The sequence below is a fragment of the Ixodes scapularis genome, unplaced genomic scaffold, assembly GCF_016920785.2.
Source record: "Ixodes scapularis isolate PalLabHiFi unplaced genomic scaffold, ASM1692078v2 PGA_scaffold6__148_contigs__length_123643588, whole genome shotgun sequence".
Classification (NCBI taxonomy): Eukaryota; Metazoa; Arthropoda; class Arachnida; order Ixodida; family Ixodidae; genus Ixodes; species Ixodes scapularis.
The window spans coordinates 111,965,650-111,980,276 of NW_024609881.1; the positions used below are offsets into that span (position 1 = coordinate 111,965,650).

General features: G+C 45.3%; 1 protein-coding gene across 1 annotated transcript; it reads left to right on the top strand.

Annotated features, from left to right (window-relative positions):
* The first annotated feature begins 2,416 nt into the window (after window positions 1-2,416).
* Window positions 2,417-9,318, top strand: LOC115318458. The gene is made up of 2 exons (XM_029978162.3): window positions 2,417-2,663; window positions 6,931-9,318. The coding sequence occupies exons 1-2, from the start codon at window positions 2,614-2,616 to the stop codon at window positions 9,224-9,226; spliced, it is 2,346 nt and encodes a 781-aa protein (XP_029834022.2). The 5' UTR covers window positions 2,417-2,613; the 3' UTR covers window positions 9,227-9,318.
* The last annotated feature ends 5,309 nt before the right edge of the window (window positions 9,319-14,627 follow it).

Here is a 14,627-nt window from a genome sequence, read left to right on the forward strand (position 1 = left end):
CCCTTCAGCTCTGTGCGCCGTCAGCCGTATCAACGGTAATCAAAATTAGCAACGCCTGCCGCGCGCGTTCCGCTGCTCATACAAACAACAACAAACAATCAGGGTATTTTGCTGCAGAAAGTTACTTCCGCCAGTTTTAGCGAAATACGGATTGGCTCAACCCCTGCTGAACCGACGTTATTCAAGGTATTGAATTTGGCGTAAGGGTAGTGTGTTTGGGGTATGCGAAAAAGACTACGGTATTGACTATGGCGTACGCCGAAATGACTACGGTATTGATTTTGGCGTACGCCATAACCACTACCGTAGTCGAAGCGAAGGGGTAGTGAGATCGGCGTCCTACACCGGCTAGCGCCGGCGTTGCGGCGGACTAGAGCACTATATAGCTCCTACGGAGCAGAGTAGCGCAATCCTTTGAACCCCGTGTATTGCCGACAACATGGCCGACAGAGCGGCTCGGCGCGAGTCACGTGGTACTCAGGGTTCCAGGAGGCGGCCCGCCCTATGGGAGAATACATGGAGATCGACATAACACGGCTGATTAAAAAACTAACGGCGAGTTCACATTTTTCAAAACTAGCCTGTCGTGAAGTTAGTAAAGCGCTAAACACTTTATCAAAGTTTTAATAATATCGGATGCGTGTGCAAATTTTGAGAAGGCAATTTCCAAGGCAATGGCGTTTGAAGCAGACGATTTTTGCTCGCAGCGGAGATGGGCTTTTCGGGTTGGGGGAGCGGGTCACGTGAATGGTGTGACGTCGCCGTGTCGTCTGCTGCATGATGCCGCTCAGGCAATTTTTTAAAAAAAAGTCAGATCCTTGCGGGGCACAAAACTTAGCGCAAATTATTCTAAAGTGTTCCATTATTATGTCAAAAACAATTGCGATTCCGTACATTCCCACAAAACTGAAGAAACAACGATTTTCTCACGTTCTCCATGCATTTCTGACCGCAGTTGGAACCTCCGGGCGTTCGCCGCTAGTCGCCGAGAGGCGGCGTTCTAGATTGCGCTACTCTGCTCCGAAGGAGCTATATAGTGCTCTACGGCGGACCGGTTTTGAGCGGTGTCGCCTGTTTTCCGTTGGAGGATACAAATCCAGGAGACGGCACCACAACGAACTCCCGATTTTTGGTATTTCAAAAAGAAGGGCCGTAGTGCGTTCGCAATTGCGTTAAAAAACATGTTTTAGGATTGCCGTCATTAAATGTTATAAAGATGCCGCCTACAAAGCTTCTAAATTTCCTGATTTTTGACGTCACCGATCAAAAGAAGCGAGGAGGCGAGAGGCGGGAAAATCAAACGCCAAAAATAAAAAGGCGCGCGTGCGCGTGGGAAAATTTTTTTTCGCGATGCGGTTTTTTTTGCGTGTCTATGGCTGCAACTTGCATCGTTTTAGACAATAAAAATAAATACGACCTTTGGGGTGTCAGTGCCCCTTTAAGCTCGGAGTGAGTAATCGGTTATGTATGCAGCACATTTTGAACGAAAGCGGCTACTTGTGCTTGCGCCTTCTATAAATATCTTTGGATTAAAAAGTATTGATCGCCCTGTGAGGAGCTTTATCACATCCATATATATAGTACGGCTCATTGGGGCTGTAGCCTGAGCAAGCCGTAATTGTGGAATCTTTGTAAATAGTCCTCAGAGAATCTTCCTTGAGTGTAGTGATGTACCCACGCCACGTTCTGAGGGGACTTAAAGGATGTCCCTGCATAAATTTGCAACTTCTCAAGAATGTTGCAGAAGTTCTTTGGATGTTCTGACAACACTCTTAGAACCTTGTTAAGATATATGAATGTTGATTGAATGACCTGGTAATGTCCTGTGTCGTTCTCGGAACGTTCTAAGAATGTCCTTTTGAAAACATTCCTCGAATGTAGCGATAAGTGCCTGCGCCACATTTGACAACGTTGATAGAATGTTCTTACATAAATCTGCAACATTCCAAGAATGTTGCCTATATTCCTTTGAACACTCCCGGAATGTTCTCGGAACGTTCTCGTACTACGTGATTATTTTCTGGCTTTGCTTTACTTTGTGCTTTCTTAAGAAAATAATGCATTCTTCACCAAATGCTAAGAGTTTCATAGCCTCTGCCGGGCACCACGCATGGATCTCTGTCCACAGGCAGAAAGAAACAGCAAAAATAGAGTAAAGTAAATAGAAAAAAAATTGCCTCCTTCTGGCGTACCCCCCTCCCCCCTTTTTTCTCTCTAAAAAAAAAAAAAAAGTTAATTTTTGGGGAATTTTTTGGACATGGGTAATAACGTCGCCATGGCTAATTATTATTATTGTTCAGCGAATGTTTACTGTGTTTACTACTACTGCTACATCTATTCCAAGAACATATCTTCTGCTCCGCCAAACACATTTAGTGATTTTTGGCTTGAATAAATTTCACAGCGGGATGGCGCTACATTCCGTCCCATATAAATATATTGTTGTGTCTTCTCTATACCTATTTTCTCAAATCCCTCACTTTCGCTTTTCTTGTGCGCGCCTATTTCGTTCGTGTTCTCCACAGTATCCTCCATCCTCCACGCCGTCTTTGCCTCTTCGGTCATTGATAGGGCCGTTAGTTTCGGGAAAGTCCCGAATGAGGAAGTCGGACGATGCCTCCGCAACTTAGGAAACGCCCGGCGCCACCGCCCGATGCCTTACCGTAAGTGCCACGCTGGGGGTGCCGGACATTTATTCGAAGGCCGTATCGTTGAACGGCGTGTCGTCGAATCGCCGTTTCGTCGAATTGCACTTCACCGAATGTTTAACCATATCAGTGCCCTTTGGATGTTTTACTCTCGCTTCCGGATTGTTTTCCCACTGGTCACTTTTCGCCAAATGTTTAGTTGCTGAATCATAGAGCATAACAAAACTAGTCGGCACGCAATGTACTGTTCTCAGGTAAGATAGGCGGCTGTTCACTACCACACACTTTGTTCCCACTTCATTCCCCAACTTGTTTACGCATGAAAGGTACTTCCTGAAAGGGGATATAACAATTCCTCGCTGCGCTTTTTATATTTTGTGTTTATCTGCTTGCTTGCATTTTTATTCGATTTTAGGATGATAGCTTCCTTCTAAGAGATTAGTTTGAAGAGCCAGCAGGCCCACAGTTCTGCTGATTACAAAAAAACAAAAAGGGAAGACACATAGTTTTCCCTTTTTTTTTTATGCGACATAACGACAGGTAACAGCTCCGTACTTGGAGCAGAGTATGTCTCTTCAAGGACGAGCATGCACCTTTGAAGAAACATACCTTCATCACTGCACCTGATAATAACAGGTTTCAGAACATTTTAAATTTGTGGTCACATTTTCTATTGGCCTCATTAATAGTGAAAGTCATCCGTTACTATGATGAACTAGAAATGGAAGTAACAGTGAAATAAAGTTTCTTATTAGTTCTCTCACCCTGTAGGAAAATTATGTTTATAAATTATAATGATATAACACTGCTAGTCTTCCGTTGTTAAAAGAAAACCATTTCCTAGATCAAGTATTCTATACTGCTCAACTAGGTGGTGTTCACTAAAATGGATTCAATAAAATATTATAACTCGCCGCATAAATTTTGATCTTGCACGCTGCGTCACACAGTGATCTATAGTCGGTGACAGGTAAAGTGGAAGCTCCTCCCACCTTTTTCCACTTTAGCTGAGCGAACGCTGGAGAGGATTTTGCCTAAGTTCCAGCGTTCACTCTGCCAAGGGAGAAAGAGGTGGGAGGAGCTTCCACTTTATAACTTGTCGCCAACTATGCAAATGTCCCCCCCCCCCCCTCCCAGAAGAAAAAAAAAAAAATTACAGCATGTTTTTTTTTATTGCAAAAGCAAACGATGCATCGCCATACGCTTGGCCTTTGCCCAAACATAGCACTAGCAGTCCATATAGAATTTTCAGAACTATCCGTTATCTTCTTCAAACGATATAATGATTTTCTGAAAATTTCTTTGGGAAAATGGGGCCTGTTCTTGGAAATCGCTGCCATTCAGCTCCAGATATTCTAGGGCTTCTTTGGCCATCGTTTTCCCATTGAGAATTTCAGAAAACCAATTGTAACTTTTGAATAAGGTAAGAGTAAAACTATATGCACTACGTAGTGCAGTTCAGCCAGAAATGGCTATACACACTACGCTTAGAGCTCATGCCATTTGGGTCACCCTTTTCAAACAGCGCATGTATCACTGGGGAGCTTGTTAACACACCCCCCTGCCTGCATTCACGCCGCTTCACGGCAACAGTGTGCAGTTGCTAATAGACCGATCTCACGAGGAGTTGCGCGACGCCACCACTGCCGCGGTGCATTCTGGTACCTGTAGTTCTCCCCAGTTTTCCGGCCGCGTCGGCGCGCATTGTGCGCCCGGCGTTTGGAAATTTTCGGGTTAGCACGAGACTTTTAGCCAGGTGTTGACTCATGGTTTTCAATCGGTGGCTTCACATGTTGTATGCCACGGAGCTATAATAACAGTACCAGGCAGAAAGGCCTCGGATATTATGTCTTCCCGCAAGACAGAAGCATGGCAAAGAAAGGTCGACAGAGCCGGACAGAGTGGCAGGAAAAATAGCGTTTTACGATTTGTTTCGCGATTTGCTTCATAATTTATATCCAATTATTGCACGTCAGCTAAGATATGTAAGATTACAGGGCACGAGACATACAGATTTGACAGATTTGAAGTCGGGGCTCTTGTAGAAAATTGAAGAAAAACTTGTCCCCTGCCCGCTCCCGCTTTCGCACCGCAGGCTTAACCCAATTCCAATAAAAATGAATAGGATCATGTGATCAAGTGAAAATTTCAGGAAAAAGCCAATTGGAATTAAAGGGATATAAATGAAACCAACTATTGTGTTGTACAGCCAGTGGAACGGCCCGGGAAAACCAACCGGTACTAAAAGTACACACGTGCTCGACTCACTGTCCGGCTCCGCTACTAAGACATGAGTGCGTCTCACAGCGGGTCTGACGGTCACTGAATGGCAACCATGAACCATCCAGCCCCGCCGCTCAGTGATCACTTTTATATCCCTCGGCTCCCCTGGAGATCACCCCCGCCACCATGCGGGGGCACCTCCCTATCTGGGCGTGCCGAAGTGTTCCGTAAGCTGAAATCTGACCATTTGCTCCGTAGAGGCCTATTCGTTGGTCTATCTCAAATAGGACCTCCGCACTGCTTTGCGGAGGCCGTTTTTAATACACTTCTTACTCGGTGTATTTTGGTGGTTATAACTGCTATTGCGACGACATGTTTCAAGCACAACTGTGCTTGAAAAGATCAGGACAATCACTAAAAAAGAGCGACGATTCCCGATATGCACCACTTGATATAAAACAACTTTTTTTTTCGGAAGCAGCCTTCATTTTTTTGTTTTGTTTTCATACCAACGTGAAAAGATTACATAATGCAATTTAGAAGTGCAACACGTGCTTACCGCCAAAAATGTAACCAACGAACATCATCCATTTTGTGGTGGTCTATTAGGCTGGTGTTACTGATCCATTCTGCACTAGCACCAGTCGAGACCGCAGAAAAAAGCCTTCCCTGTCGGGCGACTGTTAGCGTTCGGATCTTGCGCAAACAAAATAAAACCGAATAGAAACTGTGCACGAAAAATCATCTCCACCCCAAGCTTTCAGGTATCTGGCATGGTTGCTTCTTTTTGATAGGTGCCAATTATTACGGTGCGTCAGGCATGGCCTTTCTGTAGATCAGTTCTTTGTGTGCAGGCTTCTCCCGCTGTTCACCTGTACTCTGTCGCACAGGCTGTCAACCAGAATGAAACAACTTTTAGAAAACTATCGCTGACCGAGAAAGTCTATTTAGCTCCTCTTACTTGATGGCTGATTAAACTTTTAGGTAAATGGTCAGCTAGAACGAGAGGGACAAACACAGACAGGGAGAAACAGTTCTCCCTCTCGTTCTAGCTGACCATTTACCTAAATTATGTACCAACTTGCTCAACTTCAGCCTGTTATGCTGATTAAACGTTATGCACAAGACTGAGCACCACCAAGCTCAGTTTTTCATCAGATTCGAATTTTCTTGTTCATTGCTATTGCACTAGATGTTCACTTGCTTGCAAGGTAATCGAGACGTCCGAGGAGTCGAAATGCTCGAGTAGTGGCGCCGTCGTTTTTTTGTTTTGTTTTTTCCGCGGCCGCAGTGAAATCACCCCGTGAACGGCAGTGGGCTCGCGCGTTCACGAAGACGAAGAAGCAGACGACGACGAAGCAGACGACAAAGCGATTCTAAAGCGATAAGAGGACTGAAACTTTTTCTGCTCTTGCTGAGGAAAGTAAGGCATCACAAACAACACAATCTTATGAAGCAAAAACATGCAAGAGAATCAAGGTGATACCGGGGCGTGCCAAATGATAATCTATGATGATGCAACGTACGCCCAGCCCTATGTAGCCGGGAAGCCGGGAAGGGTTGACTACAAGTAGCATGGCGGCGGCACCACTTCCGGAATGCGCGCGCCTGCGCAGTTCGCTTGGTGGCATCGGTCTATTACAAAACTTAACCTGTACGTCCAGCCGGCAACCCAAGTCCCACTGTCCCCAATTGCACCTCTGGAAAGGAGGTCCCATACTTTTTAGTTCTGCTAAGTTTCGTCAACAACATTCATTGTAAAAAAGAAATGCCGTAAATATCGCCAAATGCCTCGACAAAGCAAAATGTTTGAGAAAATGGAGAAAAAAAGTAGGGCCCACACTGCGGATCGCACTTGTGTTTACTTGAGTATGAAGCAGACACCTTGCCACTATGCTATGCCACCGCTTCGGAAACTCGTATCTACCTAAAAAGGCTGTAGCCTGCAGATATCTATTTTTTTTTAATTTATTTATTCATACTGTGTGCCTAGTGGCCATTACAGGAGTGAAATTGTCATCAGTTCTTCTCTGTCACGATCCTTTTGTCCCTTTCTCAGGACAGTCTCCCAGTGCCGCTGGGAACTCCGGAGATTCGCCACGAGCCACCGCTGTCCAGAGATCTCCACGGCCAAGGAAGCACACAGGTTTCTCAACAACATCGGTGCCTACGCCGATTTGCCCCGGTTTTTCAAGCCGTGCACGAAAAGCGACGACCAGTCGTGTCACCTGCTGGACCAGCTCGACATCTGGAACCAGTTTCTGCAGGAGGTGGGCATGCTGCTTGAGGAAGTGGCTCCGGGGACACTCGGCGTCGCTCCACAGTGCAGGGATTCTGACGGCCCCGCAACGGACCACTGCAATCCTCACGGATGGGTGCTCCTTCACTGGCTCTTCAAGGAACATCGCTGCATTGCAAACCTACGGCTCCTCAGTCCCAACAAACGTTCCCAGCTCCATCTGGGCGACGCACTGAGCCAGAACTCTGGGCTCAGGATGCTGACACTGAGTTACGAGACAAGCGAAGAGGAGCTCAGGATGATCTACTCCACCGTGAGACGTTGGACAAAGCTAGAGAGCTTGACCATCAGCGGACTAGCTCTGTCCAATGACACTGCGGTGCTACTGGAAGCGTCCCTGGAGAATCTGCCGTCGGTGAGGTCTTTGGACGTATGTTTCTTGAGTATCGCTCCTGCCTGTGATGCTGAGCTACTCAAGGGTGTGTTCGAGAGGATGTCAGCACTGACATCGCTCACCTTGTCCTACATGTTTGCAACACCAGACATTGAATTGGTGCTCCACAGCCTGGGGCCCGGTCTGTCCGAGCTCAGGGTGGATGACAGTTTTCTGGTACCCCAGGAAGGAGCAATCTTCCAAGAATTTCTTTCTGGCAACACCGTCTTGAATAAGCTGACCCTGATCCAAAAGGTGTGCACAGGAATGGGCGAGCTCGATAATGTTTTCAAGGGTCTTCTGCTAAATCATAACCTCGACGAACTGCACCTTTCGGGCTTTGGCCTCGAAAATCCCACGATGGAACTGCTTGCAGAAGCTGTGGTGGAGCACAGCACGCTGAAGATTTTGTCTGTCTTTTTTTTTGACGAGTGCTGGGAGATGGACGGTACACCTCTTGCGAAGATGCTGGGTCAGAACAAGAGCCTCCAAGAACTGAAGTTCGAAGTGGGCGAAGTTGCCTGCTACGACGCATTCGCCGATGCAGTTCGCAAGAATACCACTCTGAAGAAGCTGTCTCTCAATCTTGTCCAGTTAGACAATTTGGCCGAAATCTTTGTTTACAGGGGGTTTCTGGAGGCACTCTCGTCCAATGGAACGATCCAGCAGGTCAAGCTGGGAAGCATTTACTCTGTTTTAGTCAGCCAATTCAGCGAGCTTCTCCGTGAGACTGGGACTGAAAGAAGGGTAACTTTTGAAGTCGACTTGACCGACAGCGAGTTGTTTACCGAGGCTCTGGAGAAATGCTCGGGACTCGCTGAAATGAGTTACTCAGACTGGGGGTCCAAAATCCCTGTGCCCCCAAGTGCATATCGGCACCTGATGCGCTATTACAACCTTGAGGACTTGGACATCACCCTCTTGCATCAACCGATCGATGACGAGACCGTGACTGCCCTGGCTGAGTTTCTTGCATCTACCAGAACCCTGCAGTCTCTCTGTCTCGACTTTGACTCTTCACCGGCGGCCACACATGCACTCTTGGACGGCATCTCGTGCAACAGGAGCATCTCAAGTTTGGTCATAATAAGGTGGACTTTCAACGAACTGAATGCCTGCCTGTTGTGGCAAATCTTGAGGAACACGGACATTCTCAACAAAATCTATCTGTCGCTCTACAATAACAGTGATTTCAAGGCGCTGAGCCAGTTTCCTGAACGTCTGCTAGACAACCACAGCCTGCTCTCTGCAGATTTTTCAGACTTCCCGGATTTCATGTTTCAAATCAAGGACGTGATGCGGCGGAACTTATCGACCCTCTACCGCGCGGTGATGTTTGTGATGGGTTCGCGTGGAAGGCGCTATGCCGAGGCCTTTGAGCGTGTCTCGAGGAGTCCCGCTTTAGTCAAGGAAGTGCAGAAGTCTGCCTCCGAATCCAAGGAAGATGCCAAGGAACGGGTGCGGTGGGCCAAGGACTACCTGAACCAGCACTTTCTGGCGGCAGCTGGTGTTGTCAAGGGCACTCTTGTGTGTACCGAGAATGGACGGCTCCAGCTGGATCAGATTGGCTTGGACAGCTGGCTCCACATCCGACGGTACCTCAAAGTGGCTGATATCAAGGAATCCACTGACCAGCCATCCACATCCCGTCACCTTTATAAGAAGCGTCGATCGAGGCGTTAGATGTGTAGAAATTCCTTGTAGCTCTTTTTTTTAAATTGTTATTCAAAATGATTTCTTGTTATAATTGGCTGGAAGAAAAAAGAAAAACCTTCTATGTGTTTTTTTGTTATATATCCTCAGGTTTGTAGATGCTTGCTGTTCCTAAAGGCAAGTTTTGTTTTTGAAATTTTCTGGCATTTCTAAGAAGTACTAATGCTTATGGGCTATTTTCTGCCTGTAGTGCTTTGCATAATATACTTTTGATTTAAATGTGCTTGGGAGATTTTTCACACAAGTATTATTGGCAGTTAGGAATTTTTGAAGGTGGTCTTTCAGGTAATGTCGAATGGGGAACGCTTGAAGTTTCCTGCAATTTTTGTTTATTGACCCTAGAGTACAGGTCTTCTACAGTATTTCGAAGTCTGAGAAATAGTAGCAATTAAATGTCAGAGCCTTGAAGACAACCACATATATGTTGGGAATATATTCAAGATTATATTAGTGTTTAAGAAGTTAATACTTGTAAAGCTTCTGCCCAGTTATGTGGGAGCATGCAATGTTCACCTGGTGAAGCATCTACAATAAACTAGGACGCAGCAAATGGACCTTTGGTCTCAATATTATATATTAAAAAAAGCCAAAATTTTGCATTTCTTTTTACTGGCATTGCTTTCTGGTGGCAATGAAGCAGTAGCTCCGCCTCCAGCCAATGCTCCAGCACGGACTGCTTAATTTCCGTCGTGCTTTGGTTGCACATGCTCGCAAGACACCGAAGCGATATCGAAGGTAAAAAGCTTGTGCTATTAAACTCCGTTTCAATCCGAGAACGAGCGTAGCGGGTACCACAAAAGCGAGCTTTCAGCGTCGCTGCCAACCAAGCATGCTCGTGCAGTATAAGTATCCTTTAAGTAACGCTTTCGGTTGCCCAACTCTGCACGCTTGGGCTTGGCGTGGCGCAATGATGCACTAGTAACCGAAGCCTTCCCTTGTTTTCCTTTGTGTCGGAAGGCTCGTCTTGCTGAAACGCAGATTCCTCTTTCGCCTGTGCCAGTGCAGATAGTTTTCATTCTTTCATTGCATGGCCTGCAGCTGAAGGGGTTTCCAAATGTTCGACTATACCTGTTTTCACCTCAAGAACTGTAGTAAAACAGTCCGACTCTTCACGGAGCATTACTAATTTCTCCCTTTATGTTGATAATTAAGATATACGTTGGTGCATTTTAGATTAGATGTATCTTATGAAGACACACACGTTCCAAATGGCTGAAGCATTGCGTTTCTCCTCGACATCCAAATCTTGTAAGAACTGCTTCGCGATGCGTATGAACAATGCGCAAAACTTGTGTTTTTCTTGAGGTGAAAAGTATAGCTGCCCGTTCATCTTAAAAAACGGATTAATGAATTATTGAAGTTGATCACACAGTATGATCTGTCGGAGAACATGTCGACTCCAATGAATTATGATGCCCACGACAAACTGATCACCCTCTTGACTGCTATTTTTGATTTCCGCAGCACCCCCTATATTCGCTGAAACTTGCAAATACTGCTGCGGTCAAAATGCTCATCTACGTGGGCAGTTATTTTCCTACCCACTTACTAGGGGGCAGTGGTGTAGCCAGGGGGGGGGGGGGGGGGGGGGGGGGTGTAGTGTTCATGTTCGTGGGTCGAGACACCCTGAAATTTTATGCTTTTTCTTTCCCCTTTCTAATGTCAGTTATCTTTTTTTTTCTGTGCTTTGTTGTTTTGTCAAGGCATTAAAATTCCTATTTTTTTCTCTTTCTGCTCGACAACCCACTACGGCCAGGGGCCAGGCCTACAGCATTCCAAAGCAAAATGAAGATGACGACACTGTCCATGGACTGCGTGAGAAACACATGTCCGGCTCCGGCTCTCCGAGGAACTCTCGCCAAGCTCAAACCTATCAGTAACCGAAGCCTTTCTTTGGCTCGGATGTGCGAATGGCTCAGCTCCTGACATCACAAAAGCTGCGAAATCCTTACCTCAAAGGACACTGGCTTCGCCTCAGAGAATACACGCAACTTGAGTAAAATCTGCCTACCCTTTGGTTGTCAAGGGCTCGACGACAATTTTAGGACAGTGAAACAAATGCACAAGATAGCAATGATCTGACTCTGCAAGCCCTACAATGAGGAGAAAACAGGACGACCAAAGAACGGACACCTTAGCGTTTGTTTTTTTCTTTTTGTCCCGTCTTCCCCTCATTCAGAGTAAAACATCCGGCCCCTTTAATAAAAAGATGAATAAGCGAGAGAATAGCGGCAACATATGCACAGTGGAAGCGAGTTTGGAGTGTTTACAGTCACTTCGTTTCAGCGTACCTAGTAGACTTCTTGAATCGCTGCAGTGGGTAATGTTTGTAATCTTGCGTTCAGCACGCGAGTTGTGAAAGTTCCTTCACGTGAGTCGTGAAAGTTAGATTTATTTTCGTCCCACTTCGCCGAGGCAGTAGGTTGCAGTTACTGGGACCTGTTCCTGCCGATTAATGGAACTACTCTTTTTCTGGGATTTCAAATATTGTGCCATGAGATTTTTTCAGAAAGAGGGGCTAGCCTAGGCTAAATCTCTTGCATAAATGTCTCTTATGCACATAATTTTAGTCGAATTTTCATGACATTGTTCAGTTGGATAAGCAGTTATGAAAACTTAATTTCTTTCAGGTTGAAGATGTCCAATTCACATGCAAGATTTCCAAATATTGGGTGGGGACTTGATTCATACTTTCCTGTGCGGGTCTTTTATGAGGAGAATGTTGCGCAACAAAGAAAGCACCAGTGACACATATTATGTTGCCATGATTAGAACCATTTTTATTTTCTGGAAAAGTAATCCATGCTTGTCAGTGTTTAATTGCGACTTCACTGAATAAAGTTTGTTTCGTAATATTTCTTGGACACACATAAATTAATAAAAAAGAAAAAGGTTGCTTGCATGTTTTCAAGCATTGACAGGAATATACAACAGCATAGTGCAATGCTTTCAGGAATGTGTTGTTGACAGTGAAACACAATTTTATTAACTGTTTTATCACAACCATGAGTAAGTAAACATACACAACGTTGTGACAATATAAAAATTCTTCCCATGCTCTTAAGCCGGTAACATTGGCGCAGACTTGAAGCATGCCCGGCAGTACACTCACAGATGATGTACACATCTCGAGGAGCAAAGCCTGTCAAAGAAATTGTGAGGCCAAGAACCCTGGTTACATCGGGGATCTTGCACGGCAGATCAGCTGTTCGTAATATTACAAATCTCGCGAAAGATGTCTCCCGATTCATGAGAAAGCAGTCATCACCTAGACTTATCTGTATCTTTAGCCAAGTTATACTAAAACTTCGGGTACAGACTAAACCAAAACATGTAACTCTAGACAGAAGAGACTACAGAAGTTACAAAAGAACTATACAATACTTTTAACTGGCTAAGAACCGGGCACACTTAGAGAATGCAAAATAGACACTGAAAGGTCGCCTTTATATTCGACCGAGGGAGTGAAACTGAATTTAAATTAACTATTTTTCACATGCAATTCCACGGTTGGTAGGTTCCCTCCATTAAATTAGGGCCACCTCGGCTGGCATCTCGTCTATGTAACTTCAACTTGTTGCACGATGGGCCTCAGCGTCGTCCTTGCAGATGTTCATGAAGTGCATGCTACAGATCCCCGCTGACGTTGGAAACTGAACTGCACCCACTGAAAATCCATAATATAAGATCTCTGGTGTGACCAGCGGAAAATTGACACGAAATGATAATAATAAAAAAAAAAAAATATATTATAGTCCCTGACAAGCAATGGCATAGCCATGCATCTTTATTAGGAAGGCGGGGGGGTCGGCTGGGATGATCACTTCTGTTTGTGTGTGTGGGCAGGAGAAAGCTGGCCACCCCCATAAGCCCCTCCCCTAGATACAAGACCGATGACAAAGTAAGAATAGCAGGGCCTCTCTTCTGAACGACCGACCTTTCGCTGCGATTTAGCTGCACGTGCACGGTCGAGGCTCGCGAGATAGCCCTATCCAAGGTTGGAAGCTAGTGCTGGAGGCGGGGTAACTCCCTCCTGCCGTTTTATTCATACCAAAGGGATCCAACATCGCGATCGAAAACCCCAAATACTTTACTAGGGGGAATACATTCCACTCCGCTCATTTACATTAGACAGAACGCCTACAGCGCCGAATCCAGCCCTGACGGAGTGGAGGTCGGGTCCCTATCATTTTGTCGAAACTCGTTTCGTGGAATTACGTTTCGTGGACAACTTTTCGTGGACACACGTTTCGTCGACACTGTGACGTTTCGTCGACAGCACCACCGTAAAACGTTTCGTCGACAAACTTTTTTTTTTTGCTGTTCCGAAAGGAATGCGGTTGTAACAGATGACAAAGACGATGCCTAGCGCAGTTGCTTTCCAAGGTGAGCAACTGCGCTATCCTCTCGTTCTCATTCGTGTCACATGGAATAAGGAAGAGCGCGCAGGACTTCGCGCGCGGCCTATTCGGATATGTGCGAGTTCCAATGCCCGTTTATGGAACCGAAAGTTACTGGAAGAAGAAAAGTGGTAAAGAAAAATATACGTAGGCGCAAAACGAAACTTCGATCCAATGGTGAATTGCGGAAAAGGGAGAAAACACAGATTTTTTTCTTCATATTGGTTATTTTGAAGCAAAAATACAGCTTGCAGTCTTTTATTGAAACATTACAACCCTAATATTTCACTTTAAATTAAGCGTGCTCATTACCCTCAATTACTCAAAAGGAAAAGTGATGCAGTGTTTTACTGGCTACTGCGACTTATACGCGAATAAACTGTTTAGTCGTACTCGTTTCATCGTCATTTATCCTTAAGGGCCGTTTAAAAAGGACATTACATAAGGGGGCTGTAAACAATGTCAGATTAAAATAAATACTTGAATGTAAACATTTCGGCGGAACTCCGTCGTTTCTGAATCGAATGAAATAGCCAAAGCACGAAAACCAATAACACTCGCACTACCGCGAGCACACTGCCCGCGAGTAAACCTAAACAAATCTACATTACAATGCAAAAACAGAAAAACACGAGAATTGGTAACATATAAATAAAACATTACACCAAGTTTAGTCTTATTACACAAAGTAAACCATAGTTGATATCAAAAGTGCAACTTAATGCATTATATAGCTTCTCTCGAGCAGCCGCCACATGCAAGGCCTTGGAGGCGGTAGTACCACTAGACGAGATCTGTCGGCAGCAGCCGACTGGTCCTCACACGCGACATTCAATTGTTCTTTTATCGATGCCAGCAGACAGATACCTGGGGCAAGTTCGTGACCCAGCTCTTTGCATAAAGGAGCGGCTTCCAAATCTCATGTTCTTTGGTCACATATTGGTGGTTTATGTGCATGCAAAATTTTAGTA

Coding starts and splice junctions, on each gene's coding strand:
- LOC115318458 (XM_029978162.3), top strand. CDS start 2,614: ATGCCTCCGCAACTTAGGAAACGCCCGGCGCCACCGCCCGATGCCTTA. Junction 2,664..6,930: donor CCACCGCCCGATGCCTTACC/GTAAGTGCCACG, acceptor TCCCTTTCTCAG/GACAGTCTCCCAGTGCCGCT.